The sequence below is a fragment of the Hemiscyllium ocellatum genome, chromosome 3 (assembly GCF_020745735.1).
Source record: "Hemiscyllium ocellatum isolate sHemOce1 chromosome 3, sHemOce1.pat.X.cur, whole genome shotgun sequence".
Classification (NCBI taxonomy): domain Eukaryota; kingdom Metazoa; phylum Chordata; class Chondrichthyes; order Orectolobiformes; family Hemiscylliidae; genus Hemiscyllium; species Hemiscyllium ocellatum.
The window spans coordinates 111,787,499-111,805,665 of NC_083403.1; the positions used below are offsets into that span (position 1 = coordinate 111,787,499).

Consider the following 18,167-nt stretch of genomic DNA (forward strand, 5'->3'; position numbering starts at 1 on the left):
AATGATTAAAAATGAACTCGGCTTCCTGAAATGCTGCCGAGACCAGTCCAGGACAGTCCAGGCACTGTCTCTTTCCCGCCCTCTCTTTCCCCACACTTTCCCTGGAGTCCTACACAGGGGTGTACCCTGAACCCTCCTTCCCCAGAAAATTTGTCCAACATTGTCCTGTACAGGGCAGGGTGGGAGTGGACGAGGTTGGGGGTCGGTTGGGGGTGGACAGGGCTAGGGGCAGATGTGGTGGGAGCGGATGGAATTGGGGGCTGGCATAGGGGCGAGGTCTCGCACGCAATGTGCTGCTGCCTATTCTCCTGAACAGAGAGCAGACTTCACAGAAAACACTGAGCCCCAGAGGAAATGAATTAACCAAATAATCAGTTATCCGAACAAAATGGTACCTGCCAATCTCGTTCGGATAATCGAGGTTCCTCTGTACTAAGAAATCTAGATGATAAGATTTTTTGGTTAAAAGGTATTTCGTTGTCTGCTTGAGAACTGGAAAAAGTAGCTTAGGTTTATGCTGTGCTGAATGGAGTAGTGTGAAGAGACAGGTGCACTCCTCCATCATAGCAATATCTTGATTGACACCAAAGACCTCACACCACCTCCTCTAGCAGTTTTCACATCCTATTTAAAATTCTTGTTCTCTATCAAGGAACATAAATATTTTGCAACAAAATATCTTTACTCTGACCCTGGCATCCCACTGGTAAGAAGGGATTGTGTGCCTTAATGATAGAGCCCCCACTGAGTCAGAGGGCCCAGATTCAAGTCCTACCTGCCTCAGTGGTGTGCCATAATAAATCTCAACAGATTGGCTAAGAATACCTACCCCATTGGTAACAGTCAGAGAGTAACCACGATTGAGACCTTCTGATCGGCAGCCTCTGCCACCTCCCCTCATTTGCCTAGTGAATACTGGATGAGCAAAAGTTTTATTCATCGAAGTATCAAGATGGATTAGGATTAGTATGATTAATTCCCATCATAAATGTCCTGGGCCACTAACATAATCTCTCTCCCTGGCAACTTTCTTGGAGGTTGAATCAAGCTCTTTGGTTCCTTTGTTTTATTCCTGACCCTAATATGAGCTTCAAAGGCTCAAATTCAAAATCTTGGAATTGTTAATGCAGAGGAGGTCATTGTATCTGTAGCAGCTCTCCAAATAATTGTCTCAATTAGAGTCATTCTCCTGCCATTTCCTCCTACACGGTGTTCTTTTCAAATAATCATGGAATTGTCTTTTGAAAGCCTCAGATGAACCTGCCTCCACTGCACTCTCATGCAGTGTATTCCAGACCCTAACCACTCATTTCATGACAAAGCTTTTCCTCATATTACTGTTTGTTCTTATACTAAATACTTTAAATCATTCTCAGAAATAGTCTACATTCTGTAAATTACCTCCTTAACCTTCTTCTTTTTGCCATCTTTTTTCTCCCTTAAACATAACTAAAATCTTACCTCTATGGACACATTTACAGTCATTTGCTCCACACTCTCATGATTTGGCACTAAGTTTTATTTATAATACTCATGTGAAGATCCATGGTATACTTTACGATTACAGATGCAATAGAAATGAAAGTTTTTGTTGTTTGAAAGTTGGAGGATTATCTAATCAAGATTTTTAAGATGACAAAGGATTTGATAGCATAGGTATAGAGATGTTAATTTCTGCAGTGGGAGAAATGAAGAGGACATAAAATTAGACCTTGATGATTGACTTGCATTCATATAAAGCATTTTTTATTAGGTAAAGCTAATGGTAGATCTAGAGAAAAGACCAAGCCAGAGGTACAGACCAGTCATGATCTAATTATCCTGAGACCCTACTCATGTTTGTATGTTTCCTATCTCTATGCGTAGCACACAATACTTCAATAAGGTTAAGGAAACATAGACAAGTTATTTCTTTGAGATTTTGTATATTGAGTCACATGCAGCCTTCTAAAAAAATCTGCTTTTTGTTTAAAGCTCTGCAACAAGTATCTACTAAAGCACATCAAACATCGAAAGACTGAAAAATCTGAACTGGAACCTCTCTCCAAAATTATCCCCGATTTTTAGGGGCTGATGTGCTACAAAATGGGCCTTAATAGTGGCTCTCTATAAACCTTTTCTTCTTTAAAATACAACCAAATGCAATTGAACAGGGAACTACAAAGCCATAAAAGGATGTATCTAACCAGAAATCCACAAAGCAGGTATAAACGTATCTTCGATCTGTTAAATTGCGATGAATAGGAATGGATTACATTGTGTTATATCAAGCTTGTATTTACTGTCGAAATCAGACACAAATTGCCCAAGATACTATCAGAATGTCTTATAAGCATTAAAACTTTCAAAGCATTGTTTCATGTGACATGCTTGAAAAAGTAAAATGAAAATGCTGATAAGGTCACAGAAGGCTTTGGATCGTAACTTAATCTTACCCTAAAACATTATCCCATCTTTTAACCAAACTATACATGGATCTTACTATTAAACTAGTCAGTTTCACTTTCTACCTGGTTGAGGGCTGGAGCATTTAGTGAAAAAATATCAAAGTCAGGTGCAAGAGGCAAATTATTTAAGTTGGCAGGCAAGGATAAAAGAAAGAGAAGCCGATGGTGGTGTTGGGAATGGGGAGAAAAGTGACAGACTACAGAAAATGGAGCTAGCAGGTAAGGTAACAGAGGCCAGGGACAATGCAGAAAGGTAAGAGACACCCAGGAGGGGGTACAGAACAAAATGCTGCAATGGGGTGATGGAGAAAAGAGAAGCCAGAGCTGGTAAAGAGAGCTGGGAAATGACCAGTAGCAATAAGAAACTGGGAATTGGGTGAAAGTGGTTGGAAATGGCAGCACAAGCCACAGTGCATGGCAAAGAAGACAGGTACAGTAGAGGAGGAATCTTTTCATGTAAAGCAAGATATCAACATTCAGCAGAAAATGTATTACTACAGCACCACCTATTGACCATTGTCTATTACTGCAGTTGTCAAAGTGATTTTTGTATATTTCATTGTTAGGCACGTATTGTTATGGAGGCATAAAGTAACACAACATTATCATCATCTCTGGTGCAATGTATAATTCTCTTTTTAATAAGGTAGACGGCATACTGATAAATTACATATGGCTTTTACCATATTTGAAGTGAACAGATGAGTGATTACCAGAGCAAATTACTGCAGATACTGGAATCTGTACTGAAAACAACTAACACTGGAGATCACAGCAGGTCAGACAGCATTCATGGAGAGCAAGCTAACATTGAGTCTAGGTGACTCTTCATCAGAGCTGAAGTCATTCTCTGACCCGCTGTGATTGCCAGTATTGGTCGTTTTTAGTCGCAATGTGCTTCATCTGTGGCAGACTTTCTCATCTGCGTCAGGAAATCAAACCCCACTGCGGGATATGAGCATAATAACCACAAAAGGCATAGCACTTTCCTTGGGACTGCACAGTTGGAAGTAAAACCTTTTGGATGAGATGAAAAACTGGAGATCCTTCTGCCATATCAGGTGGAGATATAAGTTCCCACAGCAATATTGTAAGATAAAAGCAGGGTGCTTTCCTTGTGTCCTGATCAACATTAATCCTCACTCAGCATGATGAAATAAACAAATTACCTTTTCACTATCACTGTTGATTGGGGAGATTGCTGTATGCAAATAGTTGCTGTATTACAAACAGAACACAAATGTGTGCACTTCAGATCTAGTTCACTAGTCATAAAGCTTACACTGAGGACCTCAAAAAATCTGACATAATACAAATCAGTTTTGGGAGCAATCAGGTTAACCATTAGCCAATGATTTCATAAACAGGTCATGACATAAGACAAGAACAAAAAGTGCCAAAATCAAATAGCAGGGCCTTCGGTAAACCAAGACAAATAACGGGTTAACTTTTCACGTCAGTTCTTTGCAGGAGACAAAGGAGCTATGTTCTCAGACTAAGCAAAACAAATAATGGCAGTGACATCAAGTATATTTCAAAAGCACTGATATGCAAGCAATTACAATTACAAAAAGATTACTGATGGGATAAGAACGTGTAAACAGCCTGTTATTGCTAGCAATTTTATTTTTGTCAGACTTCCTTTTTATATATTTTATCTCTTTATATTTAATAAAAATACTGGTTAACATTATTGTCGACATCAAGCCTGTATCTTAAGAATGCAGTGAATTGTTTATTTTTACAGTTTTTTTTAATGATTACAAAAGCTTTTTGAAATATGAACATAGGAGGAGGAGTAGGCCATTCAGCCTCTCTAGCCTGTTCTGCCACTAAGTGAGATCAGGCCACAGATCAATCATAACTCCATATCCTTTTGTTCAGATTCCTTAATGTTTTTGCTTAACAAAATATATTGCAGATAGAAAATTAACAATAGACCTAGCATCAACTGCTGTTTGTGGGAGAGAGTACAAATTTGTGTGTGTGCAGAATTGCTTCTTAAAATCTTTCCAAATTACCTGGCCCTAATTTTTAGACTATGTCCCGAGAGTTGCAGAAACTCCAACCTGTGGATGTAATTTAACTTTGTTAACCATATCTTTTCCTGTTAATATCTTGAGGATTTCAACCAGATCAGTCCATAAGCCTCTAAAATTGTAGACAAAGCAGGCCTAATTTGTATAATCTGTCCTCATAACTTAATTCCCAAGGTCTAGATATTATTCTTATAAACTCACATGGAGCTCCCTCCAAGGCCAAAATATTCTTCCTAAGGTTTGGTACGCAGATCTGCTCGTAAGCAGCATCTAAACAGCACTTTAAAAAAAATTGCAGTATATCTTCTGTGTTCTTATACCGCAGTCCCCTAGTGATAAAGGCCAGCATCCATTAGTTTCCTTGCTTACTTTCTGCACCTGTTTGTGGCACTTCAACATCTATACATCTCTAACATCTCTTCAAAACATGCTCTGAATTTAACCTCAGACCATCCAGAGAGTAGTCAAGGGTATGGTGCTGGAAAAGCACAGCAGGCCAGGCACCATCTGAGGAGAATCGCTATTTTGGGCTTAGGCTCTTCATCAGGAATGAGGCTTCTCAGCCCAGGGGGTGGAGAGATAAATGGGGGGGGGGGGGGGGGGGTGGAGAGAAGGTAGCTCAGAGGGGCAATATGTAGATGAAAGTGGGCAACGGCAATAGGTCTGAGAGGAAGCTGGACAGGATCGGTGGGAAGGAAGATGGACAGGTAGGACAGGTCAAGAGGGTGGTGCTGAGTTAGAAGGTTGGATTTGGGATAAGTTGGGGGAGAGGGGAAATGAGGAAACTGGCGGAATATGAGGTGTTCCTCCTCCAGATGTGGGTGGTTGGGGATTGGTGATGGAGGAGGCCCAGCACCTGCAACTTGTTGGTGGAGTGGGAGGGGGAATTAAAGTATTCGACTATGGGGCGGTGGGTTGTTTCGTCACACACACACACACACACACACACACACACACCTTTGACTTAGTGGCTATTTTGCAGAGTGATGGGTTTTCCAAACGAAAAACTATAACACATTTTAGGCCCATTAAAAATTCATTGGATCCAGCAAATTTTCAAAGATTTACCTAACTAACTTTTTGCTTAATTATATGATGGAATAGTTCCACCCACTTCTTTGCTTTCGAATTCCTGATTTAATCTTCTGTTAATGCAGTGTCATTTTCTTGGTTTTACTGCAGTTAAATGCTGTATTACCATTGCTGCTCATTTGTAACTCCCTTCTTTCATGTTCAGCGTACTTGTTTCGCTTACATGTTCTCTTGGTTCCTGGTTCTAACATATATTACTTCACATAATAGAGCTCCTCCGTCATGAAAGGGGAGTTAATGCCACAATCAGATTACCTACAATTCTACTGAAAGGGGGTGGAGCAAGCTCAAGGGGCCAAACGGCCTATATCCAACCTTTATCTTAGCCTGCTGGACACACTTTCCTCATTCCTGATGAAGGGCTTATGCCCGAAACGTCGAATTTCCTGTTCCTTGGATACTGCCTGACCTGCTGCGCTTTTGCAGCAACACATTTTCAGCTATATCCAACCTGACCAATATTTATTACATTTGCACTTATCTACGGTAAGTTTAATCTGCAACTATTGACCAAGTTATTTTGAACCTGCCTACACTGTTCCTTATCATATGTTTTACATGAAAGGGGAAAAACACTGTAGATACTGGAAATCTAAAATTAAAACAGTAACTTTGGACGGCATCTGTGGAAAGCAAAACAAATTTAAGATTTTGGGTTCATGACGTTGCCTCTTCATCAGGTCATCAAATATTGACTTAGTGTTACACTATCCACAGATACTGCCAGACTGAGTTTTCACCCGCAATATTGCAATTTAGAAGATTTTTCTTATGATTGACACACTCAAAGAAAATGTATTTTTTTTAAAAAAGATACTAATTATGATCCTGAAAGTAATTCATCCCAACATCTTTTCAAACTGAAATGATTCAATCTATGCTTATTGTCTATTTTCTGTATTTAATCTAATTTCCTATCCAGTACCAACTTTGAGACCTATTTCTAAATTATTTTCTATAACACTTAATCTGCATGCTAATCTGAAACATTTTGCAGAATTTAAGAGGACGTCAACTAATTGTTTCCCCTCTGTATCACTGATATAATCAAAAAATCTCCACCAAGTTGGTTAAACATGTCCATTCTTTCTTGAACCTTATATCATCTTTTAACAATTTGCATTCTTCCAGATGTTAAGCAATTATTTCTAAAGACTTTGCTGAAGACTTAAAAGTGCTGGCTTACAGCTTCCTGATGTCTCATTCAAGTCTTATAAAAATGGAGCAAAGTTTGGAATTTCTCTGGAACTTCTTCTTAGCTCAGCAAACTAACATAACGGCAATTCTTTCAGTTGACTGATGCAGGTATTTAGAGCTCAATCTTAACTCGTAAAAATGCAAAAATGTGAACCCATCCAATTTCACTTTTAACAGAAGCAGGTGACAGACAGGTCATCAAGCTTTTAAATATTAAAAGTTTATAATGGTGATTTGTAATGTGGCTGCATTCATTTTAACAAGTATTCAATTTTTATCAAAATATGCTAGCTTTCTTAGGTTTTTAAAAAAATCTAGCAAGTGCAAGAATGGTTGAACGAATGAGGGAAATGCTTTTAAAGCACTGCTCACAGGCCTGGGAATAGTAAGGGTGTTTCCTCCGAGATCATCAAGCTACTCAGTAACACCCCCACCAACTCATCCATCTCTCTATTGCCTGTTCCTCTTTTATCCCACCAAGGTTATTTGATGTTTTTGTTTATGACTCTCTTTTGCAGGTTATCTGTCCAACAATAAGGCAGAAAACTAATCCAAATAATTTAACGGAGTAATGCAGGGGAGGGTGCTGACAGTATTCAAGTTGAATTGTTTTCATGTAAATATAAGTATAGGCTGCATGGAAGTTAACAGACTAATTGTAAAGCAAATTTAACAGCTCCTTTCACAAAATTCTTTCACCATAAATGCAAATAGTCAAACTTAGTGACTAATGAAAATAATTGCTATTTTTCACCCTGAATTACAAGAATACAGTCTGAGCAGTAATTTTTCACATACTAAGCTTTGCCATTTCCATCACTTTCGGGAGAATGGACATAGTTGATCCTGAATTCAATGTCAGGTACAAGTTGCATGGCCCTCCGATAGTATTTGATGGCTGAAATCAAAAGAGATATTGTCAGCATCTAGATCATATGCACAGCATCCCGTTATTAAATTTTCATTTTGCAACAAATAGCTAAAAGAATCAGAAGCAATCAGTGATTGATAAATTTTACCATATATTGAAAGACAATAATTATTATCGGGATATACTAAAGAATATGAACAATAATTTAAAAATAAAATAACGTGGTTGTCCGAGCAGCTGCAATTTGAACACATATAATTAAGAGAATATTACAAATGATAGAGATGATGTTAACACTCTAACACATTTCAGCCATCCACACTATCCAATATACTCAAGCTATTAACTTATTGATCATTCAGATTAGCAACCCTTAGCAATCAACTTTTATTTCCCATAATTCAGCTTCTTCTTGATCGCTTGCTTAAAACAAATAGAAAGCTATTCTACATCTATTTATGATATAGAAAGATCAATTTATTGATAACCAGGAAAATTATTAAAGTTGAAATTGTTTTGTACAGTTGTTTTTTGTTGTACTGTGGTGATCATTGATCACTTGTATTGTGGCTGGTCTGTAAAAATTGGGTGAAGTAACTTTCATTGTTTCAAGGTTCTATTCTCTGAAATGTTTTACTTTATCAAAAGCAGAACCATTTTGAATAGCAATAATGAATTTTCTTAAAATTTAAATGTTCTGAAAACTGGTTTTCAAAATCTTTAGATGAAACTGTGTTCTTTGGGATACTGCCAATATTGGTATTATTCATATAGTAATAACAAAACGATAGGAAGTCAGAACTGGAAGGTAACATTTTATCAACTACCTTGGTTTTTTTTTGAGGAAGTGACATCCAATGTATACAATGAAAAGTCAATGACACACTATATCTTGACTTCCAAAATGCATTTGACCAGGTTCTATGTAAAAGACTACTGTTTAAACTCAAAGATGTGGAAGTTCAGATTAACTCCCGAAGATGAAGAAGAAATTAGCTGCAGGTCAGAAAACAATACAAATACTTACTGGGAGAGTTATGATAAAGCAAATTGGAGGGAGCTGTGAGTCTTAAGACTTGGCATTACTGTTTACAACTGTTCCTAACTGCTTGTGAGCTAGCTTCAAAACTTTAAAGAAACATTTCCAACTTTTCAGATGACACCAATGTGGAGAGGACAGTGGAGAGGCAGCTTGAAAATGCCTGACAGGTTTGAGCAGAATAACTAAATGGGCAGGTGAGTGGCAAACAAAGTTTAATGTAGCTAACTAAGGATAACCTCTGATATGCATATTCCAGGGATATTGTTAAAATACCTGAAGATGAAACTGAAAGAATTGGTCAACTTTACTTCAAAAAAGGCCAAAAAAAGCAGAGAGCAAACAAAACTATCTGTATGTTAAATAACACAACTGAAACACCAGATATGAAGTTAGAAGCAGGAGTTTCATCAAACTTCACCTTAAATACTTTGAATTCAGTTCTGATCAGTAAAACATTAGGGAATTTCTTCACCTATCGGAGATGGTGCAATGTTATCAGAATTCATTAATCGAGACAGATGGCCTAACGTTTGGAATATAGATAAACTGGTCAGGGAGAATCTGGTCTAAAAAAGACCATTTCACTCTCGGTGGATGATGCCTCACCTTTTGAGTATTTCTAGCATTTTCTGTTTTAAGAAAATAATAGGCCATGACTAACTGAAGTAGTCAGAATTTGAGAGGTAGTCATTAATATGACAGATAAAGGAGCTGTTAACATTCCAGAAAACATAGACTCATTGGGCTGAAAAGTCTCTCCTGCACTGTATGATATCTCTACATAGTCTAACATGTAATATTATTTGTACATTATTACAAATAACATTTGTAATTACCAGCACTCATTTGTAAGTGAATTGCATTCACAAAGTCCTCACTTGAAACAGTGGCTATGTTTCTGAAAACTGCAACATTAAGTGAAATAATTTTAAGTGAATAAGAAGTTCCATTCAAAACAGTATTTAGGTTTCTTTGGACATTTCTTGCCCAGAGAAAGCAATTTACATGTTGAAATACTGTACCATAGTTGCAGAACTGTACATTCTTAGCTAAAATACTTGCAAAATAAAATGTGATTAAATATAAAAGACACCATATAGTACTTTCGGACCTTTCTCAGCAAAAAAAAAACAAGATGAAATGTGCACATTCCTAAGTGCCAAAATTCATAAATAAATAAGTTAAAAACTTGAAGAAACATAATTAAAATGGAAATACTGTAAGTTGTTAAAATTACACTCATCTGAAGTTTTATTTGACCAAGCTCCATCTAGTGCCAAACACTGGTCACTACAGGTTACGAAATTCAGAATCACTGCACCAATTACCGGACTCATGGTGAGGAATCACTGAACAACTACATAGCAATATCGACAAGTTTCATCTCATCATCAGACTTAACATGGACTACTCTTCAGCATCAATCTCATTCTTGGATACACGCATCTCCATCAAGGATGGACACGTTAGTACCTCAGTCTACCACAAGCCCATGGATAACCTCCCGATGCTCCACTACTCTAGCTTCCATCCTAAACATTAATGAAGGTATCTCCTAAGGACAAGCCCTGCCCATACACAGGATCTGCTCAATAAGGAGGAATGCGACAGATACCTGAATATTTTGAAGGATGCCCTCATAAGAACGAGATATGGTGCTCAATTCATCGACTGCCAATTCCCACATGCCACAGTGGAAAAACTGCAAAGACCTCCTCAGAAGACAGATACAGGATATGTCCAATAGAGTACCCTTCATCATCCAGTACTTGCCCAATGTGGAGAAATTACAACATGTCTCACAGCCTTCAACATGTCATCAATGACTACGAGCATCTCCCCAAGATCATCTCTATGCCTCCACTTCTCACCTTCAAACAACCGCCAAACCTTAAACAGACCATTGCTCACAGCAAACTACCCAACCTTCAAGACAACATCAACCACAACACCACACAGCCCTGCCACGGCAACCGCTGCAATATAAGTCAGATCATCAACATGAATACTATCATCATACGTAGGAAGACCATCCACTAGTACATGGCAGATACTTATGTGACTCGGTTAATGTTGTCCACCTCATATGCTGCAGGCAAAGATGCCCTGAGGCATGGCATACTAGCTAGACTATGCAGACGCCAAGACAACTGATGCATGGACACCATGCAACAATCACCAGATAGGAATGTTCCCTCCCAGTCGGGGAACACTTCAGCAGTAAAGGACATTCAGCTTCTGATCTTCAGGTAAGTGTCCTCCAAGGCAGCCTTTAAGATGCATAACAATGAAGAATCACTGAGCAGTAACTGATAGCCAAGTTCCACACCCATGAAGACAAGCCTCAATCGTGGTTTTGGGTTCACGTTGTGCTACATGTGACCCCACCGCACTGTTCTGTATCTGTAAAATCTTCCTTACTGTCCTGTTTTGACACCAACACACTGATAAATTGAGCTCTCTACCTTAATTAGATTGTACAGTTTTGGATTACTTTTTTTTGGTTAGACACTCAACATGTGACTCTTTCACCTATGGGCTGCACGGTGGCTCAGTGGTTAGCACAACTGCCTCTCAGCATCAGGGATCTGGGTTTGATTCCTACCTGTGTGGAGTTTGCTCATTCTCCCTGTGTTTGCATGGGTTTCCTCCGGGTGCTCCAGTTCCCTCCCACAGTTCATAATGTGCAGGTCAGGTGAATTGGCCATGCTAAATTGCCCATAGTCTTAGCTGCATTAGTTAGAGGGAAATGGGTCTGGGTGGGATTACTCTTCGGAGGGTTGGTGTGGGCTTGTTGGGTTGAATGGCCTGTACACACACTATAGATAACCTAATCTAATCGATCATGTTATTCCAGTCAAATGAAAACGGAGATGCTGTAGATCAGGAGCGGGGACCCTTCCTCTGATTTTACTTCACAGATGCGGCTGGATCTCCTGGCCTTTTCCTCCAGTTTCTGTTTCATGTTATTCCACTCATTTGGTTTGTCTTTAGCATCATCTTACTTTTTTTTGTAATTATCTCTCTGCCTCACTTAGTCAGATTATAAGTCATCCCTTTGCTTGTTATTCAGCTATTTACCCTTTACTCACACCATCTAATACCCTTTGTCACCAGCAGAGTTATTCTTCAACACTCAGACCATTTATATGATCTTCTGATCTCTCTGCTCTTGATCTTTTTGCCCATAAATCGTGTTATGTGCGCTTCCCTCTCACTTCACCTCATGAAGGGGCTACACTCCGAAAGCTTGTGATTTCAAATAGACTGTTCGATTATAACCTGGTTTTGTGTGATTTCTGCCAATAGGTGGAATCCAGGACCTCCACGAAAGTTCAGAATGGGAGCCAGTACAGAGGTGCAGTGTATTAGAGGGACCAAGAGCAGGGAACTGGAGGGTGAGGGAAGGGAAAAAAAGAGACCGAGAGCAATGGCAGTAATGGGAAATAAATCATGTGCAAAATAGGAACCATTCTGATGTGGGGCAATCCCAAATAATTGTAATGAGAGGTGGATAAAGGTCTTTGGAGGAGGGAGGCTATAGAACAAGATGTCTGTAACATTCAACTTAAACTCACTGCATTAAATAGATGTACTGGCACTATTTTTGTAATATTAAAATAAAAAGCTTTGAAGTGACGTGCAGAAGCAGCATGGGTGACGTGAGGAAAAAATTCTTCACGCAGCAAGTAGTGCGATAAAATTGGACATGGTTTTCACTGCTCGGTTACTGTGACATTCCTCTTGAAGTTATGAGAATAATGCATTCAAGTTCACTGACGATACAAAGCTAGATGCAATTTATGCTAAAAGGAAGACACAAAGAAGCTGTGAAAAAATATCGATGAGTTAAATTAATGACAAGATGGCAGATGGAGCATAACATGGGGAAGTGTGAAATTATTTACTTGGTAGTAAGAGTAGAAACGCGGCACATTTTTTTTTAAAGAATCATCTTTGAAGTCTTTGAAACGTTGATGTTCAGAGATTCAGTTGTACTCATATAAGGAACACAGAGTTAGCATTCAGGTAGAGCAATTAAGAAAGAAAATGGCATGTTGGTCATTAATAGAGGAAATTGATTACAGGAAACTGAAGCTTTGCTGTAATTAAACAGGGTTTTGGTGGATCACAATTTTGTCTATCTTTGAAAGGATATTCTTGTCATGGAGATAGTATAGAATTTGAATAAATTGGGTGTTTACTCTCTGGAGTTCAGAAGAATAAGAATTAATCTCATTAAAACAGATATGATTCTGAGTAGATCTGAATGGACTTGACAGGATGGGCAGTGGAAGATTTTCCTCTTTGCTGGAGAGATTAGAATGGGGCTGGTAGGGTAAAGGTTTAAGATAAAGGGATTTATCATTTTAGACTGAGGTAAGGAAAAATTTCTTCACTCAAAGGGTTGTTAATTAAAGGTTATTGTCTATCCCAGAGCATTGTGGAGGTTCCATTATCAAGTGTATCCTTGAAATCCTGGATTTTTTTTCTTAACTCCATTCTTAATTGAGTGTGTCCCTACATCTCAATGGTGCAGTGATTCATGAAAACAACTCACCACCACTTCCTCCAGGGCAGTTAGAAATTGGTGATAAATGCTGTTTTCATGCTGTGTGACTGTCACTCTAGCCAGTGAATCCCACATTGAATGAGTAAATAAAGTAACAAATTCAAGTCTGGAATATACTGATTTTTGATCTCTCAGGTAATCAAGGAATACAGAAAGTGTGTGTTAAAGAAGAAGATGATTATTTTAATTAGATTAGATGAGACTAGATTCCCTAAAGTAGGGAAATAGGCCCTTTGGCCCAACAAGTTCACACTGACCCTCCTAAAAATATAACTAATTTCTCTCCATTTACCCCTGATTAATGCACTGAACATTTTGGGCAATATAGCATGGCCAATTCATCTGACCTGTAGATCTTTTGGATTGTGAGAGGAAACCGGAGCACCCGGAAGAAACGCATGCAGACAAGGGGAGACCGTGCAAATTCCACACAGACAGTCGCCCAGGGTGGGAATTGAACCCAGGGGCCTGGCTCTGTGAGGCAGCAGTGCTAACCACTGAGCCATCAAGCTGACCATTATCTGTGGTCTTGAGACTTGTGGCCATTTGATTTACTTCTGCTTTCAAAAAATCAGTAAGGTAAAGAGAGTCAAAATATTTTGTATGATGGCAAATCCGAGAAAGAGGTGAGAATCTTACAGTTACAGAGAGGCTGATCACTGGTAATGTTGAGAAGCACTTCCTCCCACAAAAGGTAGGGAACCTGGAACTCCCTCCCCCAACAATACTGATGCTAGTATTTATATATTTTTGTGAAGATATTGTGTTTTATGTAGCTAAACTGAGTGGATGAAGATTAATCATTTGTCTACAATGAGAAATTTGAAGCAGTGAGACCATCGAGTCAAGCCTGAAATCACCAAAGGAGATGCACTTCTTTCCAGAAACATTGTGTTGCTTGGCCAATGTATTCTCCACACTGTATTTGCGAATTTGAGAGTGAGAACATTGGAAGTCTGTGAGAGAACGATTTGGTACACAAACTATTATTTTACCTAGATTGGTTTAAGCATAATAAACCTAACTGCTTCCTTTATCAAAACTCAAAAGAAACTGCCCCACGCTTCTTTTATGATCACAACATACAAAGAATTTAAGTATTCACTGAAATGGCAAGCATATCCTTTACAAACAAAACAAAAATCATGTGGTGGTCAACAAGGAAGGGAGCAATTTAATCTTTCTTCACCAGATTGTAATATCTTGTTTAAAAACAAAACCTGGAAATATTATATAAAATCTGCGGGGCAATCTGAACTACTTGATTCCCCAAAAATAAAAAAACAAGTCACAAATGGCCCGTTTCTGGCTTAAAACAAAGTGATAAATATACAGATTACCTTCATAGACTGCTCCATTCTGTTCTTGTTCAACTGCTTTCAGGAACAGTTCTTTGGCCTGCAATGTAAATAGGTATACAGGTCAGTTATTACACTTGTGGGCAAGGTTTGGAAGCAATGCAATGATACTTGGCCAGAAATAGTTGAGGGTTCACATTTGGCTGCAAGGTTTGTCTGCAATATTAAGATTCAATTCAAATTTTGTTTGCATTTCACAATCAGTTCAGTCCTGATTTTTCAAGATATACTAGATTGGGTTGGGATAGCTGGTTGGCATAGACGAGTTGGACCGAAGGGTCTGTTTCCATGCTGTACATCTCTATGACTCTATATTGATAATGGCTACTGGTGAAATAATTAATTAATGCTGATATTCAGTCTAAGCATAAGAAGACAGTTGGAAATATATTTATCATAATTGAGAAATGACCTATTTTAAATGTTGCTGATTGCTTGCGATATCAAATGCAAAAGAGTCACAATGTTTTCATCTTTTGTACTGAAATCAGCAGTGGCAACACCTCCAAATCATTGTCTGCTTCCAATTCCGACTGATCCTTAAGCTTCTGATGCTGAAACATTTAGTTTATCTCCCCTCTGATTTTGTCATGATAATGGATCAGAACTCCAAAATTATTCACAAACATATTGAACTTTTGGGCAAGATGTGTTCTATTTCAACTACAAGCCAAGGCAAGCCTGGTTGATAATGCAGCTTTGAAGTATGTAATTCACTGTGTGAACACCCTGGATGCTGCACCCTATACTGTGCCAAGGAAGCTTCAAACAGATAGAGATTTCATAAGGCAGAAGCACCTCTCAGCGTGAAAACATTTCCTGTTATATTCCAGAGTGGGGACATGAGTTTCAAGACATATTTGTGTTTCACCCTCGCAGGAAAATACAGGACTTGGTTAAAAATGAATTGCAATCTCTGGTCTATGTGTTAGTGTACTATTGTGCTGTGAAGGTCACAACTTGAGGACAGGTATTAAATGCCACTGCATTGCAGGTTGAAAAAAAGAAAAGATGCTCCTCTGCTCTGAGTATTGTAAGCCAGCCACTGTTGAAATGAAACAGCATAAGAATCACAGTTATCCTGCAAAGCAAAGATGCTGCACCCTATACTGTGCCAAGGAAACTTCAAAGAGATAGAGATTGCATAAGACAGAAGCACTTCTCAGTGGGAAAACATCTCCTGTTTTATTCCAGAGTGGGGACAGGCATTTAAAGACATATTTGTGTTTCACCCTCCCAGGAAAGATGACCATAAGACACAGGAGCAAAACTAAACTATTTGGCCTAGTGAGTCATGTTCTTCCAATCACTGAGATTATGAATGATTCCATAAGCCTCAGTTCCACTTTCCAGCCTTTTCCCTATGACCTTTACTTCCTTCATTGATTATGAATTTGTCCATTTGAGTCTTGAATTCAGTCAATGAATCAGCATTTATAGACCTCTGCGCTAAAGAGTTCCAATTTCAAGGCCCTCAGAGAAGAAATCCTCCCTGTCTTAAATGGGCGACCTCTTACTCTGAGATTTTGCCCTCTGGTTTTGAACTTTCCATGAGGGGGAAAAAAAAGTCTCAGCATCTATTCTGTCAAGCTTGCTAAAAGTCTTGTGCGCTTCAATAAGGGCACCTGTCATTATTTTAAGTTCTAATGGGTACAGGCCCAATCTACCCAATCTGTCCTCATGAGAAAATCCCTCCACAACCAGAATCAACCTGTTGAGTTTTCTTGGGATGAGTACCTCCAGTACAGTATAGCTTTCTTTAGCTAAAGACCAAAACTTTTCACAGTATTCCATGTGTAGCCTGAATCAAGCTTGGGGTTGATTCAGGGGTTTTCTTTATGTTATATTCCATACTTTTCTACTAAAATAAAGGCCATCACTCTATTTACTTTCCCCTATTACCTGCTAAAATTGTATGCTAGTGCTGCGGCTTTCTCCAATTAAGCTGCTATATTCTGCCTGTCAAAGTGCACCACTTCATATTTTCCCACATTAGATTGTCAAGTGTTTGACTGCCTATATCCCTCGGAGAATGTTTGTGTTGTCCTCACAACTTGCCTTTTCACCTATTTTTATGTCATCCACATATTTAACTATAGTACATTCACCTTCCTCATCTAAGACATTAATATATATTGTAAATAATTGGGGTTTCAGCACTGATCCCTATGGTACTCCATTAGTTCCAGGTTGCTGTCTTGAAAATATCCCTCTTACCTCACCTCTCTGTATTTTATTACTTAGCTAATCCTCCAAGCATACTATTATACTACCTAAACATGATGGGCTCTTATTTCATTAAGTCATCCTTACATGTGGTATCTTAGTGAATGTCTTTTGGAAATCCAAATATATTACATCTACTGGTTCCCCTTTATCTATCCTGCATGTTACTCAAATCCTGAGATCCACAGCTCAACAACACTGATATCACCCAACATAATGGTCGCAACTAATCCTCATCTACTCTTTACAGAACTCAAATGTTGATTTATACATCAAATTAAAAAAAAACTTTTGGACTTGTCTCTCATTTCTAATCTAAGTTTTGTTATGTTTTTGTGTTGTGTTTACTAACTAATGTGTTCATTCTTGTTTTAACTTAAGAAAGCCAGGTTAAATTGACTCCTTTGAAACATAAATCAATTTGATTTTAGGAAAAAGCATTCACAAGGTAAGGAATCCTTTTAAATTAACCTTGTGGCAGCCAAATCATGGAGCGGGTGAATAAAAAAGGGGAGTCAGTTCATCCTTTTTCACCTAGGATTTGCGAGTTTGGGGTATCCTTCCTAGAACCATAATAAATTCAGAAATATCACCTGGGGATTGTTTGTAACAGTATCTCCGGGCTTACTGCTTCTTTCAGGTTCCTCTTCTGGTCACTTGGCCCTGTTTCCACTGAAATCCCACAGACCGCTAACTCCTAAGCAGTTGATTACCTACCTGGCCACCATGCTGATATATTGTAAATTGTTTTGCAGACATTATTAGTGATTCCCTTTGTTCAGACACTGGTTCATTCAAAATGGCCCTCATCACAACTTCCTCAAGATGCCCACTTTTGTTTACCTACCCATTTCAACTAAGCAATTTTAATTTTCATTTCCTCTCAACTTCAGTCAAGTCACAACCACTCAGCCCTGCCCATTTCTTCCAGACAAAGACATACAAGTTGTGTATAATGCAATTTTATGTTACACTGAACAATGTGTTGTATCAAGGATGAGAAAAAAAATGTTCATTGTGCGTGAAGTCTGAAGAGACAGAAGAGGCGCTGAATGAATATTTTTCGTCAGTATTCACCCAGGAAAAAGACACTGTTGTCAAGGAGAATACTCAGATACAGACTATTTGACTAGATGGGATTGAGGTTCATAAGGAGGAAGTGTTAGCAATCTGGACAGTGTGAAAGTAGGTAAGTCCCCTGGGCCAAATGGGATTTATCCTAGGATTCTCTGGGAAATTGGGAGGAGATTGCTGAGCCTTTGGCTTTGATCTTTATGTTGTCATTGTCTACAGGAATAGTGCCAGAAGACTGGAGGATAGCA

At 38.6% G+C, this 18,167-nt stretch overlaps 1 protein-coding gene across 6 annotated transcripts in view; it reads right to left on the bottom strand.

Annotated features, from left to right (window-relative positions):
• fbxo9 (F-box protein 9) overlaps positions 1-18,167 on the bottom strand; it is a 94,962-nt gene that overhangs the window by 55,626 nt on the left and 21,169 nt on the right. For all 6 annotated transcript variants that reach the window (XM_060852970.1, XM_060852969.1, XM_060852965.1 and 3 more), the window contains 2 exons: positions 14,602-14,659; positions 7,574-7,673 (listed from right to left, as the gene is read on the bottom strand). In XM_060852970.1, coding sequence (XP_060708953.1) covers positions 7,574-7,673; positions 14,602-14,659 — 158 coding nt within the window. The remainder of the gene's footprint in view (positions 1-7,573; positions 7,674-14,601; positions 14,660-18,167) is intronic.